At 43.0% G+C, this 19,562-nt stretch overlaps 1 protein-coding gene across 1 annotated transcript; it reads left to right on the plus strand.

Annotated features, from left to right (window-relative positions):
- Positions 1–12,767: 12,767 nt before the first annotated feature.
- LOC128714897 (uncharacterized) lies at positions 12,768–18,093 on the plus strand. The gene is made up of 4 exons (XM_053809778.1): positions 12,768–12,923; positions 15,925–16,860; positions 16,931–17,812; positions 17,884–18,093. The coding sequence occupies exons 1-4, from the start codon at positions 12,768–12,770 to the stop codon at positions 18,091–18,093; spliced, it is 2,184 nt and encodes a 727-aa protein (XP_053665753.1).
- The last annotated feature ends 1,469 nt before the right edge of the window (positions 18,094–19,562 follow it).

The following is a 19,562-nucleotide window of genomic DNA, read 5'->3' on the forward strand; positions in this document are numbered from 1 at the left end:
AGCGCGAGTGGAAAGTGTTCCATTCCACTTTCGGGAGCGCAGATGCGCCCGGCGCGCCGTACGAGTGTACGCGACCCGGCGGCAATCGCAGGCGTAATATCACAAGGAGGGCAATGGATGCAAATGGTCTGCAGCACAAATTCCGCGCAGTTTGTCCAGTCGCGGGGTCATGTGTGCCACCGTCGAGTTAGACATTCCACGTGATGAGTTTTCTGTGACATAAGCTACGGGTTCCCCGTCTGTGTGACCGTTGAAGTCTTACTCGAGTAGAGAATAATTTTTGAATTATCAATTTTATAGCATCCATGTTTCATAGCTTTGCTTTTATATCAATTATTATTAAAGTTTTTTGTAAATGTCACGACTCATAGGTAGATTCAAAAACTCGATCTTTTAAATATCCATCATGTGTTTAACCATTAATGCCGATCATCCCTATTTAAGTTACGCATTATAAATCACTATTTTGAATAGACCGCCATCAAAACATTCTGTTGTTGTTACCCACACTGAGGCGTATTAATTCGATCAACTGATATAATTAAATCCATTCTACTCTCGACCACATCCATACCTAAATCCATTTAAACAAATCCGTTTTATCCGAGCTCACACCACTAATGACGAGGTTTGGGTAATCCAATCCTGGCCGCGCACTCGAAGCTCATAATGCGTGTAAGTAAAACGATTCGCATTTGTGCTTTATTATGTACCACCGTGGCCACACAAACACCACAGACCAAAGCCATCGACAAGCGAGCACAACAAAAGTATCGCCGTGTCCTTCCCGTAAATGAATATTACCCTTCTACTTATGGTCGCCCGCAAACCGGATGCGATTTCAAAGTTTCACACCACAGAAAGGGAAACCATTTGCCTTCGCCTTTTAGCCACACCGTTCCTAACTGCAGGGTACGCTTCGGCACTGCCGTATTTACCCTGGCAGACAATGGAAGCTCAAGGACGTGACTTAGAACATGGTCGAAATCGTTTTGCAGCTCGGACAATTGCGTCCGGTTCTAGCATGTAGCACCATTGCTACTAGCGTTTGTGCTCCAGATTACTAATGCAAAAAAGGCTAGGGCTGGAGTGGACTGTCTGGGGGGAGAAAGGAAGTGCGCATAAGTTTGCTGGAGAGAAATACGATTTAACGCCCGCCACTGCAAAACCTTGGGGTTCGAGCATTTTTTGCTTGCCATTTAAAGACATAAAAAAGGGAAACTAAGTTTTAGTCTTTACAGCTTTGCGAGGATTTTACTGATTCTGTTTACAATATTTCTGACAATGTGCTATAAATCAAAAAGATTTTTTATTTCTTCGTTTATCCCAGAGCATTTATTAATGTGTTATGTTTTGCTATGTTGCACATGAAAGTTAGAAACCAAATTATGTACAAATAATGTTAATAAACAAAACATTTAGAAAAACAGCTCGTTCTCTCACCACATTCTACTCACTAAGTAATCAACATCGGTAGTACATTACAGCACCTTTCCCATCATCTCATGACTGGAAATCCAATCTCCTTCCGTAGCACAAATTAGCACCTGGCAAGCGTCGGTCATGGTCGAGCCGGAGATCACGGTAAAATCATTAAATGTTCGGCCACCATACAACGAGAGCAAAATCAACCGTTCGCATAATTCGTAATGAGCTGAACGAAACCATTTCGGGTGTGGCCGATGCTAGGGCGGACAGAATTCGACCACCCGGAATGGTGCAGCAGCCACCGATCGATTGATCTCCTTTGCGCTCCATTACATTACTTTGCATCCCTGGTTTTGCCGTGAAAAACCGTTTCCCACACCGCTCAAATTAATTAGCCCATAACAATGTATCGCGGTTGTTGTGTGGTACAACCCAGCGCTTAGTATGGTCCATTCCCGCGGCACGTCCATTTGTGAGCGTGTAAATAAAAATCGAATGTCGCTCATGGGTCTCCCACGATGTTTTACAAATTGTGCCTTTTACCTGCACTCGGGCTGAGTATACCACCTTTATCGCCTAACGTCGGACTGCGGGAATCGATTAATGGGTGGAATATGAAAGAAGCTGTCACGAGCTCATATGTCATATGCAGCAAACGGTTGATTTGAACGGACCGTTTTCCTTCTGCAACTTTCTTTTTAGATTGTAGCACATTCTTGTTAGAGGAATTTCAGAAAACCTATCACCATACAGAGGCTTCCGGGTAGGGTTTTTTATACGACACTCTTTAGGAAATTTAAAAAAATAACCTTTTTAATTAAACTTATTAAATCGTAGTATACTATTCATTATAAAATAAACTTTATTTATTGAACAGCAACCCACTGGCACTGGTGTGGATTAATTTTGGTCATTTTTGTTAACTTTTGTAGTGTACAAAGTTATAGTAAAATCGAATGAAAAATGTAAGCATTCATAATTTCAAATAATTGAATTTAATCATATATATTTTTTTGCAAAAAAGGGCCGCGTCGTGTGGGGGCTCCGAAAAAGCTGTGTAGTAGGGAAAGCTGGGTGAAATATCCCAGAAAAGGACCCGAAAAGCGTCACTTCTCTGTATGCTAGGGGGCCCCGAAGTATACTACAAGGGTTCTCTGGAGAAATTAGTCCACTACCCCACCCCTCCCCCTACTCACGAACACAATTTTTCAAAAATGTACAAGAACACCCCCCTCCCCCACCCTCCGTTTAACCTGTTCTAACCAAGTTGTATAACATTTGTGGGGCTCCATTGGGATTGATCCTCCACTGCTTGGGATGTAATGGGTCAAGCTCTTGTTTTTCAGCAATTTATTCTCATTTTCGAAACCTTCTACACTAAACAAGCTTATAAAATGTTGTTCAGGTATAAATTAATGGTAATAATATTTTTTATCTAAATACAATATGTCTTCTTATATTCGGTCTGAGTTCCAATTGGTTCTAGTTACTGACATACATAATTCCATCAGGATAACGACATTTATACCATACATTAGTTTGTTGTTCCTCTTATACCCGTATTAACGAATCCTATAAATGTCTACGTACAACAGCAAACCGACATAAATAAAGTTCTGTCGTCTGTAATCCTTTATGCCTTAATCCGTTCGTTTCGATCTCAAAATCTATATGTGAGTTACAGCAACGAAAAGGTCATTGTTCTTTGGAGCCATATTGCGGTACAATGGTTTAATGAAAAACACACAAACAACAGACATTTTCAAATCTTTATCAAGAATTAAGTGTTCCGAGCGGTGTGCTCTAAAATATCAAGGTCGGTTTTCGTCGAGTAAAATCATTTGATCAAAAGTTCAAAAAAATGCGTTTCCACATGTTAACACCGCAAAACGCAAACGTAATACGAACCGTAATTGCTTGCACACCACTTGTCCAGAACCGTTCACTTTATAGGTCAGTTGATCTTTCAAGGTTGGGCGATGAAAAGGAACACTTCCACCGTTTCGCTCAATTTATCACTCCTGTATAAGTTCATTAATTGGCGCACTTGTGATCTAAAATTGCGAAACAATAAACAAGGAAATGGGCCATTTTTCAACCCACCAACCAATGCGTCCAAACACTTCCACACGACCGGTCTTATAAATTCACGCATATCTCATGATATTCAAACACTGACGGTTGATCAGATTTCAACAACGGTAACACTGTTCCATTGATTTTAATAGTTTGCTGCAATCGTAGCCACCCGAACGTATGAGGTAATGGGCCGCTTAATTATTCGAACCCATTTCCGAGTTCATTAGCGTTCAGTTTAGCAAAACCGCGCGGAGGAAAAAGAACCTTTTAATGTCACCACTCACCGCGCGGTCAGTGCGCCTCGAGGGTGGAACGTGTTTAATGATGCCTTCCTTCACAGCAAACGGTTGTGTTTCTAATACGAAATCGCACAGCTTAAGCGCATTGCTAAACGAAATTGTGGCCATCGATCGTTTGGTTAGTTGAAACCCGTAAAAGACAGAAGAAAAAAAAACACATGAAAAGAGTCGAGCGAGCACAAAACGCTATTATTACTATTCATCACATTGTCATATTGGCCGTACATGGTGCGCACAATTCGTCCAATGATCAGTGCCACAAAACGACCAAACATACGATTCCACCCTTGCGTTTGTCATGTGCTCGCTACACCTTTTTTGTCATCGACCGTTGCATACCGACTGCTGGAAGATTATTAATTTGTTGTCAGAATGCAACCGATCACTGATTTGGTGCTGCCAAGGTATATCGATTCTTACCATGGAAATTCGGTGGGAACTAGTAGCTTTCATGCGCGTGAGCTGGCTGTGATGAAAGGACGCACGGTTGCATTGAAACGCAAGTAACGCAAGCATAACCAGCGGTTTGACACGAACAACATCAAACGCTTCACACAACAAAGCACACGCCAAAAAGCGCACCCCACCGAAACAGGACCCCAAAACCGACCACGGTACATTAATCATTTGTCAATAGAATTTTTGGCCACCATGAATACATTTTCCGCACCATAAGTGTGTTGGACAAAACTCGACCACCACACGTCACCAGCGTACGCGAAGGGACCCTGTCATGGGTAGCTTTATCCTAGCGCCGTACCATGTTTGTTCCTACTACGTAACGGGGACTGCTAGAGTGTACCCTCCCGAAGGGCACCGGCACCGACACGACATTCCGAGTGCATTCCGAGGTCCGAGGGCAGCAGCGCAACGCACACACCACGCCTCGATTTCGGGTTTGCGGGGCTCACCTTGCCACTCACGCCGGTTCGAATTATGCTCACGATCATTATTATGATCGAACTCGTAAAGAACGAGGCTCAAATCGATTTGCTACCATTTGCACCGAGCACCGAGCATTATTGCCGTGGACTGTGGGACGAAACGTTAGCTTGAGTGGTCATGTAACAAGAGCTCGCTTTATTTATCTCAAGTGAACGTTATTATTTTGAGATATTTTTATGTTTTGTGTAAATTTTACGTTGAGGAAGATAAAATTTAACGTATTGATTATGTTCCTTATGAGGTTTCTATCTTAAATATCCACCTAACTTAGACGAATACTGCATACTGCTCTCCATTTACAGTATCCACGATTTGCTTTGGGACACGCTTCGCTTTCGATTACTCGAGCGTCTGTTAGTCTTGGCACGAGATTACTGCTACCGATGTTGTACCAATCTACGCCTAACATATCGAAAGTTTAGCTAAAAAACACATGCATTACATTTATTCTCGTCCACACCTTCGCACACTATACGGGGCCGTAGTAAACCTCGATGGGAGAAAAAAAACAGCCAGGGCAAATAAACAAACCACGATCACTAAGCAATAATCGAAAGTGAATGGAAGCCGAAGCTTGGAAGCCGATTTGAAGGGCTAGACCGGGCTAGGAAATGGTTGCACGTCGGTGCGACATGCCAGCCCTCGGGAACGATTTGAACCACATTTCGCGGGAAACAGGTTATCGGGTGGAATGAATCAGCCCGTGAGCTTAGCGTGTTGTTTTGGCTTGGAAAGGTAAAACGCGTGTGCATTAGAACTTCTAATGACTGATTGAAGGCTTTTTGAAGCTGCGTCTTTCAAATACTGCAGAATATGGTAACATTTCTTTAAGAACAACATTAAATTAAGTTTCCTGACTAGGTGTTTACAATAATAAAAGTATCCAACAAAATTAAATAAAGTAGAATGAAAATAAGCGTCCAAGAAGTTGCTAAAGAGTATAAAAAATATCAAAAAGATTATGAAAGTGAACAAAAAAATCCAAATAAGAATACTAACTAAAGTAAACTTATGTTTAACTATGTTATAACTCAAAAGAACAAGAGTCCGTAATTAAATAAACAATAACTAATGAAAAATTGCCCAATGTTCCGTGTCAAAGATAACTAAAACTAAATAACTAGATAAGATAACTAGATAAATTAAATTGATTTAAAAAATTAGCCTGCCACCTAGTGATGCATTCTGCATTGTGTCCTAAAAATGTCATACAACAACAAATTTGGCCATAAAGAACAGCAGAGACTACAGATTTTCCCTAAGGAACTTGCCAAACAGTGAATAAATACTTACACAGGGTTAACATTGTTATGCGGAAGTGTTAGTCCTTGTTAGCCTAATCTAAACAACAACTAATCATCGAAGAAGTTGCAGCTGATTGGTGTGCTGATGAGGCCATTTCTTCCCGGCGAAGTGCAAAGCCGTGGTCTTAATGGATGACTAGGCTCATTTTTTTCCAAGATAGTACCAACTTGTGCGGAGCCGTGTACTTAACGTCTTTCATCAAGAGTCTCGAGCGTTAACGAGTCCTACCTCATGTTCATGAAGAAGTTCCTTATGCTGTTACCGCGAGCTCTTGCTTTCAGAATTGGCGAAGATTTGGAATATATGATCGCACAGTTTATTCTTGAAATTAAATTTTTCGCCAGAAATGTGTTGTGGAAGAGTTTACGATCTGTGATGACCTGAACGTCTTCCATTCAATTTTCACTGTAGATCATCCTTCTCATTGCTCCTGTGATGTGACCATTAGAACCTTCAAGACCAAACCTCAAACAAAACATCTTTACCATTAATTTTAAGGTTAAAGCGGAAGGATAGTTGATCACCAATGTCCCAAGGTTCCGACAAAGTGGTACAATCATTCAATAAAATCATTTCTCAAGTATATCTTATTGATCATCTGAAACCCCCAACAATTCCAAGATCACGTTTAATTGTTTAATTAGTTTTATTAAATTAAACCTCAGTATCTTTTCACATCCTTTTATTCGACACATATTTCATCTAAACTAACGTTCCTTCCAGCCAGAATGCAACATTGTAACCATTTCGATTGTAAAGCCAAGGGAGTGGCGATTCCGTAATGAAGACCAGCAAGAGAGTGAAAAAAATAAACAGAATCTGTCCTATTAAAGCCCCATTACTGTCAGCAAATAATGTTATTACTCTCACTGCTTGCACTACGCTCCGCGTGTCTGGATGAAGTGGCGAGTATGAGGCAGAGGTGCAAGAAAAGAACCTCCGCGCAAAGAGCTCGTGCAGCTCGTTTAGACTTCCTGTTTGCTTGCTGACCCGATACACTTCATCATCAGCCGTCAAATTGGAGTGAAATGAAAATCGACTGGCAACAAAAAAGAGGGGGGGGGGCAGTAAACCGCCCTCATCGCACCCGTCTCGGCGGCTCAGGCAGCCACAATCAAGAACTTCCTGAAAGATCGCCCGCGAACGGGACGGACTGGCGCATTGCGGGTCTGCCAACTGCCTAGTTCGTGCCTGGGCGAGTGCAAACCCCTAATGAGTCCGCGTTCGCGTAACGCCAAACGCCGCTGTTCGATTGTCCGGCGAGAAGAATATGCAGCAAGTCGGCACCCTGAAGGTAAAGGTGGGGGGGGAGCCGGGACACGTTGGGGCCGGAGAGGATCAAAGCTTGAAAAGAAAAGTAAAGCAAGGGGAGATGCGGGAAGTTGGACTGGTTCGGTAGCGAGGAGGAAGTAGAGCATAATGAAAGTAGCGGGGGAGGGACAAATACACACACACACACACTCACTTTTAACAACTCCTCCGGTAGCTCCAGCATTACTTCGGCAGTGCTAAAGAGAAATTATCCACCCCATCGGTACAGCTTACCGCACCGTGCGTTCCCATCACCCAACTCCCAGAAAGGGCCAGCACCGGACCCGCAGCATAAGAAGTGTATGTGCGCGCAAAATGGTCACGCTTTTTTATGCTTCATTCACTAAACCCTATCCAGACCACCCTAACCACAGCACGACGTCCTGCAATTGTCCAGACACACTACCCCTACCCTTCCGCCGACCGGCCATTCTTTGCCCGGGGCCGGATTTTCGCTGGATTTTCGTTGGCGCTCTCATTACATAAGCGAATGTAGAGCAAATACGAAATTGGCATTTTGCTGCTGCCCACACGCCACCTTCTCGATCTTCAGCCGCGCACCACCACGGCGGTCTGTGTGTGGTGATTGAACGAAGGAAAGCTCCGGTACTTGTAGCACGGTGCCGTGGGTGCTTGCGGGAGACAGTTTTCGGATCGGGAGATGCTGGTGGTGACCACCCCAAGCAAGGGTGAGTTTTCTGCACGATCGATCGACGCCGGCTGCTGGGTGGGTTTGTTGTCTGGTATGAGGCTATTGATTCGCGGCTGCCCGGCCCCGGTACAATGTTTGCCGGAAATTCTCACTCGGTCGGTGTTAAACCATTTTTCTTCATAAGGTCATTAGGTAGGTAGTTGCATAAACAACCGCTCAGCATCAGTTTGACAAAGCAAATTAATGCATTACTTACTTATTTCATTATGGTTTTTTTTTGCAGCGGGAAAGTAAGCTGCAGTGTTAAGATATTTAAGCAAATTCCGGAGATTTCCCTTTATCTTGAGACTTGAAACTTGAGTAATGTAGTACGGGCTATAACACGAACTTTCAGGAGGTAGTCGACATTCAGGCGGTCTGAAAAATTGTAACTTTTGGGATTTATTTTCCGAAAAATATCCATAAAAGTGTGACAGAACTGGAATATTCTTATTTTACTGTTTAAAAGATGCAAATAATGAATTTTTGGCTTACATTGACCAACTCTTTGGGCCACCATACATAGTGCAGTATGGCACCTGATTAACTGAGCCTCTATAACGGCTGCATGGTTGAAGGAAGTACCAAATTAATATTTTTATCATAATTTTGGATATATTTTCTATCATCACACGTAGAACTTTCAAGAAATGAATGAAATTTGGAACATTTTAGATAAACAACTTTATGAAAAAGCAGGCCTTTGCAAACAAAAGAATAGAAAACGTCAAAAACTTCGAGTGAAGCAAGGCCAAAACACGTATTTTTCTCTAAGTATTTTCGTACGGCTACTGCTACTGCACGCATTACGACTCTATCAAGTACAATCACCCCTAAATATTCAAGCAAAAAATAGAAACATACATTCCCAAACAGGTTCCATCGTATTTGGGTTTATTTTTTCATCACTCTTATGCTGTGAATGCACCTCACACGCTGTCCATCCGCGGCCTGTACACCGTGCACACACATTTTTCTTCTGTATCGATCACTCCCGATCGGCTAAGATCGATCGCGCATGAAACATTTCTGTCTTTGATCACCCCCATGTCCTGCCATGTGTTTCGGAGGGAGGGGAGGGGGAGGGTTTCTTATTCTTCTTCGTATTCATTTACTTCCCACTAATTGTCCCACATTCTGACCCGGTGCAACGTAATTAAGGGGCGCGCTTATTCACCATGACAAACTTGGGCGAAACATGGTCGTATCATAAAACGTGATAAATTGCGAACCCCGATTGGACGCGATAGGCGGATTAACGATCGATCAAGATATGAACCATTGCCACATGCAAAGGACTTATTTTCGTTTTTTTTTATGTAGTTTTTCTCTCTTTCTTTTTTCTGTATTGCGATGCGATGTGAACCTGGATAATGGGTTCGAGATTGCTCCGATATGAGCGGGTGTTTGTTGTTAGTTTGTGCTAAGTGGTTTGATTTTAGCTATTAATGTCCTAATACAGGCACCGTGTCGTGATCGGTGCCTGGGCTAGGATAAGCGAGTCCGTGCAATTTTATTATGACGTAATGTGTCAAATTAATGTGACTCGCTTCTGTCACAAAAATTGTTCAACTTAAATTAAACAAATACTTGACATTGCACATGAATACACCGATCAGAAATTTTGAACTTAGATGAGAAACCTAAAATAATTCATTTTCTCGATTTTTTGATAGGTCATAATGCATGTTTGAAAAAAATATTTTAATCTATTTACTTGTTAGAGGGAATTCAACATACAAGTAGACTCATTTTAACCTTAGCATACAATGCAGTGTTGATTGCCAAATTTGATTTTTTTTTATTTGAAGAAAAATCGTTGGTAATCATTTTCATCCGCCCCGAACAATTTGATACGATAGCTAGCGCCATTTGAACAGCAGCGGCGAATAGTGGAAGCTTAAATCACATTCGAGCAGTTTCCGTAGACACCTTTCGAGCAGTATCTCTCCTTTTCTAGATGTTCAGTCGCTCTTAACCGCATCAAATGGTTCCGAAAATCGTTTGCCATTGAAGTTTCTCTATAGTTTAAACTATCTAGTGTAACAATTATATGATTGTAATTCGAATTCAGATTTGTCTATGTTCAATCTATAGGCAATGGACGTATGAATCAACAACTCGTAGCTTCCGTTCAACAACGTTTCAATCACTGACCATCTATCGTGATTCGAAAAAATTTATAGGATTGTGATAGAGTTGATAGTGTCTAAGATAAATGGGGAAGGTTTCAAACCCTTTAACACTTGTAATTTATCATAGACAGCTATTCAAATCAAACAACTATATCATTTATTATATTATTTAAGATGAGCGAAGAGTCTTGAAAGATTACATTCTTTGTGGAATTCAATTGCATTTAGTGACGAATCTTTCGGAGAAAAAAGATCTTAACAAATCGATGTTAATGCCTTTGGGTATAGTCTACAATAATGATCGAGCCTGTTAAATAGAACATGGACAACAACTGCAACATGTACAAAATAGTATATTTGATTTAAAAAAGCATAATACATTCAACCATCATAAAAACAAGACTTAATTCTGGCTCTGGCTTATTTCTAGCTTTATTCTAGCTCTGAAATAAAGCTTAAAATTTTAAATGGAACTGATGATTATGATGGAATTTCACTAAAGATTCTAAACAATGAAGTTTCTTGCTGTGGACAGTTAGTACATTTCAAACATAAAAAATTGACTAATTTATCCCTTCAATAGGGTTTGAATGTTTGTAACTCCTAATTTGATGCGCTTGTTTTGTCTTTTGAATTTCTTTACTCCCTTCACTCTTTGCTTTCTTATTTTTTACTATTTTAATCACCATCATAATCTTCTTGAACGTATACATAAACAGAGATTTTGCCAAATTTGAGAGTAGAATAGGAGTTTTATAGTAAGTGAAAACTAAGTCTTATTATAAGTGAAAACACACGCTTATTCTATGCAGTTTAAGATAGATAGTTCAAAACTATTGTTAACATTATTCTTACTTGGGTGAAATATAAATTCATATTGACTGTCTGCATATTCTTGTTCGAAATACTGTATGAGATCGTTTAAATGTTGATGTTGTTTCCGATAAAATCTACTAATAACAACCACACTGCGCTTTAACACTACACACTAAGCAGGTTTACTGCAAGGCAGCGCAAGCAGTGCAAGCCTACAAAATCCTTAAACATACATTGGCGACAAATGCATATCTTTGCTCCCGGTCTTTATAGAATTTCCTATTTTTGCATATTGTTTTAGTCATTTTATTTGTTAGATGCATATTTGCATTTGTGAAATATGTTTTCCCATGTTTTCTAAAATATGTTTCGTGTTCATGTTTTCTATAAAATACAAAATTAAGAAAAAAAAACACTTTTGCATAAAGCTCCAACACAATTGTCGGAAAAGAGATGCCAACACAACATGACAACAAAACACCATTGCGAGCAAACCACACCAGCACAGGACACAAATAGATCAACATCAAACGAGCGAGTGAGAAACAATGGTTGTGTGCCGTTTTTCACTATCGAACCAACCTGCCCGTGTGTGCGGAGCAAAGATGTGAAAAACTGACGCATATATTTCTCACCCATGCATTGTGCATCTCTGTTCCGCCTGCGAGCATTCCCATCTCGCTCTAGCGCCCTCTGCAGCCCTATGTGTATCGCTCGTTCACAAAATCAACATCATCCCCCCAAAACCAAGCGAGGGGTGCCAGTGCACAACACTAGCCCCCATGGGCCACGCATACCAGCGCGTTAGGGGACGGTGTGGGTTTCACAACACACAGCACCATCATCCCGAACAAAAACACACATGCGGCGCAGTAGCGCTCTCGCTCGTTTCGTGATCGGTTGACGTGCGCTCGTGACGAAGAATACGCGCAATATTTCGCTGCCCCCTTCAAGCAGGGGATGATGATGGGGGCGCCCTGAAGAGAGATTTTTCTTGCCGCGTTGAATCAACAGTCGTCGTTGGGACGGTTTGTGAGCCAAAAGGGCAGCGAGTGCGTGTGGCTGTGTAGAATTATGTTTTAACCGTTTGCACAAGAGGAATAAGCTGTTTCGTGAACCGTTGTGATAATCTTCGAGGGTGGTGAATATCGAAAGGGTACTGTTGCTGAGGGTAAAGAAATTGAAACCCGAAGAAAGGGACTGTTGCTGCTGTAATCCCTATTATCGGAAACCCCCCAGGCAAGCTCCCCCGTTTGTAGCGCAACGAAAATAGGCAACAACACGCACGCACACTCATCCAACAGAGCTGTATGTGTGTGTGTTTATGTGTGTGTTGTGTGGTTGCACTTGTGAAATATTCTTCATTCGCTACACATTTACCCCCCTCCACCCCGTGTTTGTTGGTGGCAACAAAGGAGCAACACGCACAGCATGTGATTCAGTGCGTAAATTCGCGCCTGCCGGACTGAGAAAGAACGCACACACACAACCCCTTGCGGGTAGAAAAGGGTGTTTTTCACATTTCACAATCGAGGTTAGAGGCTACGGCCCCGGAAAAAAAAGTGTGCGGGCCCAACCGAAAACAGTCCACCGACGACGAGTGGTGAAAATTCGCGCAGACCGATCCTTAACTGTGCAAAACGGTGTGAAATTTGGCGCCCAAAACAGTGCGAAAATGTGCAACAAAGCACGTGTTTAGTGTGCTGAAGCGAGTTTACATTAACTAACGCAGGTAGTGTGCGCTTACTGACAGGCTCGATGGATTCGAACAGCTTGCTGAGCATGAACTTAGCACTGAACGTGGCCCGAAAATGTCGCATCTGCGGCATGGACATACTGGATCTCACGTGCGCCTTTCCGATCTTTGGTAATGATCGGTTGGATCAGAAAATCGAACGCTATCTTCAGCTCAATGTAAGTACGATTTGGAACCATTGCAAAACTGCATTAGTACTCAAGTAAATGCTGGTATACTACTATGTCGGTGACTTTACTGCTAGCAGTAGCGTCACTCAGTTTTGACATTTGAGCAGCCTTCATATGTCATTCGTTCTACATTCCATCTTTCTCTGCTTCTGTTTTGATTACTAAAGACGTTGAAAATAAAACTATTCACCAAGCGTTTGACTTTGCTCGATAGAAAATACTCCGCCTGGTTTTGTAGTGTGTGGTTCGCGTACAGTGATGTTGGCCTTGGGTAGTAGCCGACGGAGAGCTACACCTTCAAACATTCATAAAGTAAGTCGAACCGAGATAGCAACACCATGCTCCACATCCGCAGAGCACAGGGCCAAACGAAACAAAACAACACGAGCTGTGTGTAAAATCTCGTTCTGGCGTTAGTGTGCGTTCGCGCGTTAATGTGAAAAGAGCGCGCATTTTCTCGGTGGTTCGTTGTGTTTGAACACGGGTTTGAGTGGCTAGTAAACGTGTACGGTGTAAACACACAGATGCATTTAGTACAAGAGATGAGGCGATAGTTTCCCTTCGCTCATTGCAAAATGGAAAAATTGATATGGTTTTAATTTTACTTTTCACTCGATAAACACAAAGACACACTCCCATTTTCCTAAAGATGACTTTCCTTCCGTTAAAACCCGAAAATTATTTGATCTGTTTGCCGCACTCCAGTGGCAGAGATTTCATGTAAGAGTGAGACAGCATTCAGTGTGAGTACACGCCGTGGGTCTACTAATCCAAGTAACGCATTCGAAGAAGAGACAGAGAGAGAGAGAGAAACACATGCAAAGGAAGAACAAAATCTTCAAAACAAACGCACTTTTAGTATCCTGCACGAGATGAGATGATGCAGGAAAGATTAAATATTTCCCATTTTTGTGATGCGCTAAAGCAAAATAGAGAAAAACCACCGTCATGGAGTGCAAATAGTTGGATTAGAAACAAGCGAGAAAACACTGCTGTTTAGTAGTAGTGGTACGATACTACACCTACACCAACATACACTCTCGCACACTGCTGACGTTCTGTACGGGGTATTGATTTTATTTTTAAAAACACCTCACAATGTCAATGTGCCTTACACGCGAACGCATACACACAAACCAGACGGCTATTTCCAATGCCACCAAACTGCGACGTGCAATATAGGGCCACCGCGAGTCGCGGTAGAGCGCGCGAGAGCGAGAGAGAGAGACAGCTGCAAATGCATTAGTAGCAGAGCACAGGAAAAGACGCGTCTTCATCGTACTACAAGGGCCCATGTACTGCACTGCTGCTCAATAGCACTCGATTGTAAGTGCATGCCACAATAAATAGCACCGCACGCACAGCGTCAAACGCACGAAGCACACCGCGAAAGGGATACATACCAATGCGCAACAGTTGTATCTTTTGTTTCGCTCAACGCATGAGTGGTAAATTTCGCGCCATTTTGCCACACCGAAACGGTGCTCCTATTCGCGCGAAGTGAAAGCTGGCGCTTTTTAGATTTTTGTTCGAGAGAAAGGCAGCAACGGTATCCACGGTTGTTCCAGTTGGAACCAAGTGGAACGCACCATTACGCAGTTTTTAACCATGTGTGTGGGTATGTGTGTGGTATTCACGCACATTTACATCGTACGCAACGATTTTAACCGACATTACCACGTGTACGGATGGAGCGCGCTTGTGGAGTGCAAAAGATGTAGCAAGCGAACGAAAGAGAGAGAGAGAGCGTAGTGTGTGATTATGCAAGTAACGGTAGCAAACCAAGCGGACGAAGCGAGACACACTTAGCACGCGATATCTCCTGCTCTGCTCTCACACTTCCTCGCTCTCTCGCTCGCTCGATTCTGCTTTTACCGTAACCTAGCGACCAGCTTCACTCGGCTCCACACACAGTGTGCACGCGTTAAGCCGCCTTACCCGAGCGTGTGGGGCTATTTTTGTGTGCGACACGATCTGCGTGTGCGTGCAACGTGTGGCGAGCGAACGTGCAAGCGGGAGAGCAAACAAACAAACCCCTCGGGGCAGCCTTCACAACCCGCTATCGCTGTTGCTGTAGCACGCTGCTTCACCGCGTACTTGCGCGATGCTGTCCAACAGGTGCTTTGTTGATGAATGTTTTGAATGTTTTGCAAACAATTCTTAGCTTTTGTGACGGTTATGATTATTCTCTATACTATGTATAATTTGCATGAACATTGTTATTCTCCATGCTAAAAATAAATGCTATTTAAATATTGCATATATCAGGTTTCTTTTTGGATTGCGGTATCTCCTTTGCTGAAGTTCAATTATAATCGAATCATTGATAAGTTTCCTGCAGTGTTTTATTTACTACATGTTGATGATCTGCATGTAATGTGCCTTGCGCTTCTCACACCTAGAAGACTCCTCGCGACGCCTTTTGAACAGAAGAAAAGGATTTCACATTTCGTAATGAACGTATCATTGGCTCAGAAGGTCCTGCGAAGAGCCATTCCTGCGAAAGATCCCTCATTGATTGAAATACAGTAACTTAATTATTACGAGTATCATGATCATTAAGCAAAGCTCATTGGTTAAGGACAACATCCATGTCTCACAAGCCCTACGATGATACTTGAACTACGAATGTTCTCCAAGGGTCTTGGGGACCTCTTGATCTTCACATAAGATTTACAAATTTAATTTAATCTCCCCTGGTTGGTATACTGTGTAAGCCATTGATACAGATCCTGATATATACATAACACCAGTTGTTATGCTAAAAAGATTTATTTTTCGTAAAATTTTGGGAAATTTCCTCAAGATTCTGTGGAAACATTTTCCGATTGGAACTGAGGCAATCCTGTCGTTCCAATGTATCACTAAAATCATAAATTCCAAATGAAAAGCCGTAGAATAATAAATAGACTCAAAAAAAAATCTTAATAGAGTAATATTTGTCTCTATTAGCTGCACTAAGCTGTATCCCAACAACATTCCATTTCAGATACAAATCGATGATCTCCTGCCGAAATGTATCTGCGGGTCCTGCTACCTAAAGCTCGAAAGCATCGATCAGTTCGCAATGATGGCAAACCGTACCGAGGAAGCCTTCCGGTCCTGGCTCAGTCGTCTGCGTGGTCTCAACTGTCCAGCGGAGGCGGCGAAAAACGTGAACGTAATGCTGCCCCTATTCCGACCCGATCCGGACATTATCGATACAAAGAAGGGAACCATTTTATGTGCACCGAAGATGGTGCAGCGCATCCCGGCACCGGTAGTGACGTTGCCCAACCCTTCGGCAAGCAGCAGCCCTCCGGATAAGGGCATTATATCGTACAGCGACCTGAAGCTGGGACTGCTCATCAAGGACCAGGAGCTGCTGAAGTTGATTCTCAAGGCACTGAAGTGGGCGGAAAATGATCGTCGCGCGTCGTTTGAGGTGTTGATACAGCGGCTCAAAAATTCCAGCTTCCGCGAGATTCTATCCAATCGCAATCTGTTGAACGACAGCGATCTTACTCAGCTGCTCAAGTCGTACATCGGGCAGGGTGTGATGAACAGCTTCGCCGCGGCACCGGCTGGTACGGTTCCTTTGAATAACAATGTTCCTCCAACGGTTACGCTTCAGCCCAATGCTCTGGATCAATTCAGTCGACCGAATGAATATTTTGTTGAAACAAGCAAAGTAAAGTCCGTGTATCAAGCTTCTTCAAATGTTGCAATGCCACCAACTGGATCTGTGAATGAGTACAGAATCGATGAAGGCAGTGTTACGCAGATGGAGGTAGGAGTTGATCCAGACCTGTACCTACCATACGAGGATGAGGATAGCAGCAGTGCAACAAAGTTTGAGGCAAGGCTCGATGATCGGCAGGAAAATACGGTCACCATTAAGCTCGTTACTACGAATGTGGCAGGAGATATGATCGAAAACAAGCGGGTGAGTTATCGCTCTAAGAATATGCAATCAGTTTATAGTACCATGTAAACCCTGTTTGTTGTATTTCCAGATGATTCCGGCAATCCTAAACGTGCGGGGTAACAAACGATTTCAATGCAGTGCATGTCCGGAATGCTTCGAAACAAACGGCGAACTTCAGCATCACATCGTGAGACGACATCTGCCCAGAACGAACCGTACGGTGATGACGGACCAAGGTAAACCGGCTATCAAAATTCGAGTACGAAAGCACAAACCGATACCGATTCCACTTTCCCCAAATGTAATCCCGCCGGTAACATCAGCCCCCACAAAACCGCCACCGCCAGTAGAGGGCACTGGATCGTCGTCACCTTCGGCAATTAAAATTGTGCCGCTAAAAATTCCGGCCTCAACTACCATCACCGTTGTTCCGGCCACTTCCCAACCGATTCCGGTCAAACCCGTTAACGATCACAAACTCGAAATAACGACAGCGATCGAAACGAAGCCACCCGTGATATCCTCCCCAAAGGAGGAGCTTCTGGTACGGAAATCCAAACGGAAATCCTCGATCAAGCTAGACATCAGCACGCTGCTAGCGGAGAAGCAAAAACGACGAAAGGCTCCGCAAGACGAGCAACCAACAACGTCACAGCCGAAAGTTTCGCGCAAGACCAACGCATTGTTCTGCACACTTTGCCGGAAGAGGCTAGCACCGCGGGAAAGCATGCGTGATCATATGCAGCGGGAACACTCTCGCTTTGAGTGTGAAAAGTGCGATCGGGCGTTTAAGAGTGCGCTCAACCTGGACCGCCACCAGCAGTACCATGCGAGTGTGGCCGGTACCACCACGGAGTCGATCGTCACGAAGAGTGCGTCACAGAAAGTGCACAAATTGAACCAACCTGAGGAGCAAACGCACAAATGTACCTACTGCGAGAAAGCATTTAAAAGAAGCCATCATCTGAAGGTAAGTGATTGCGGGTGATTTTTTCCTTTCAGTTCGTCAAAACGATAATTCCCGTTCGTCGTTCTTTCCAGCTACACCTGAAACATCACACAAAGGACGCACCGGTACGCGCGCTAGAGGACAAACCCACCCCCGGAAATAGTTTGCGCAGACGAGCGAAAGATAACCATAGTGCCATCAGCAGTGTGCTTCATGCTAGCGATACAACCACCAGAACGCGAAGGACGGAAGCGTCCAAACGTAAAAGTACAATGAATAGAAAAGTGAGATTTTCTTGCTAGAGTAATCCTTTCCTATCCTTTCCGCTCAATCGTTCCCTTCCTTTTCGGTGCTTTTGTGTAGTTCAATGTGTTAATGTCAGTTGTTGTTTCTTACAAAGAATTGCTTTTATTGTTTGGTAGATGTATAAGAGAGATATTTTACGAAATAAATTAAGAAAAAGCCATGAACTGTCCATCCTGTCTGTTGTATCACGAAGTTCTGGAAGTCGTGCGAAGTCTTGAAGGTTTAGTTGCGTACCGAACATATGGAGAATGTGTTCTGTTCACAGGATTTTAAACAATTCTCAAGAGAGTTGATGAGTTATGGAGTCGTAGAATGATCTTAACTTAGTATATTGACTTAAGCATAAAAATCCTAAGGCAACTGCATCGTTGAAATGTCCTGGGAAGCTGAGAATATTATGCGCTCCACAGAACCCAAAATCCAGAAGACTCCTTCATGATACGCTTTAGGGTGATTTAGGGTAGTACAACAAGCACAGATCTTTTTGGTTTGATGTAATAGATATACTTACTTACCTTTCAGGTGCTACAACAGCTTCGCGGTCTTGGGCTGCTGCAGGAGTTTCCTAAGCCGCGGTCTAGCGAAGTCGTCAGCCTATCTATTATTCCAGCCTTTCTGGTGGACGCATCAATGCCATTACTCTATCTCAATTTGGGCCTACCACGCCTCTTCTGTCCATGTCCAAACGATCTAAAAGAACTTTACTGGCTGGGTCGACCGGTGTCATTCTCTTAACGTGACTTACCCATCGGGGCCTGGCGAGTCTAATCCGCTGTACGACAGTAAGCTTGCCGTTGTCCTCCCACACTTCCCGCTCCTCTATTGTCCTCTCGAACTAAGAGCGTTTCGTCAGTTTTGGTCCAAGTCCATGTCTCAGAGGTGTATGTGAGTACTGGAGCTATATAAGTTCTATATTATCCAGGTCTCGTTCGTCGCAACTGGTGTTTTAAAGGGAGAAGGACTTCCTCAGACTGTAGAAGGACCGGATCTCAGCCAGCACACTAGCGCGTATGAACCGATGATAGATGAAATGGCCCTCTCTAATCCTAAGTTAAAAAAAGATATCCTGACAATCGTAAAAACCCGATTGCTGGATCATATGGTAAGAACGCTCTAGTCATTACTCGTTAAGAGGGTGTTCGTCCTAGACTTGTCCGAAATAAGAGCCCAGCGAACTCACATCAATGATACAACATTTCTTTCAGCCGCACAACCTGACACACATATATCTTAAGCCGTACCATCCTCCTACTATCCAAAAACAGTTTTATTCCATTCCGCCGTGATGCAGTTGTGTTGCCTTCACATTTAACATTGTGTACTATATATTCGTGTTGGTTCCGTAGCTCGCAGCTACCACCATTATACCAACAATAACTAAGTGTATTTCATACCACAAAAAACAACTACCCTTGGGTAAGTGAAAAGTGATGTCCAAAAGTTTGGTTTGTTCCAACCGCATTAC

The sequence above is a fragment of the Anopheles marshallii genome, chromosome 3 (genome assembly GCF_943734725.1).
Source record: "Anopheles marshallii chromosome 3, idAnoMarsDA_429_01, whole genome shotgun sequence".
Lineage (NCBI taxonomy): Eukaryota > Metazoa > Arthropoda > Insecta > Diptera > Culicidae > Anopheles > Anopheles marshallii.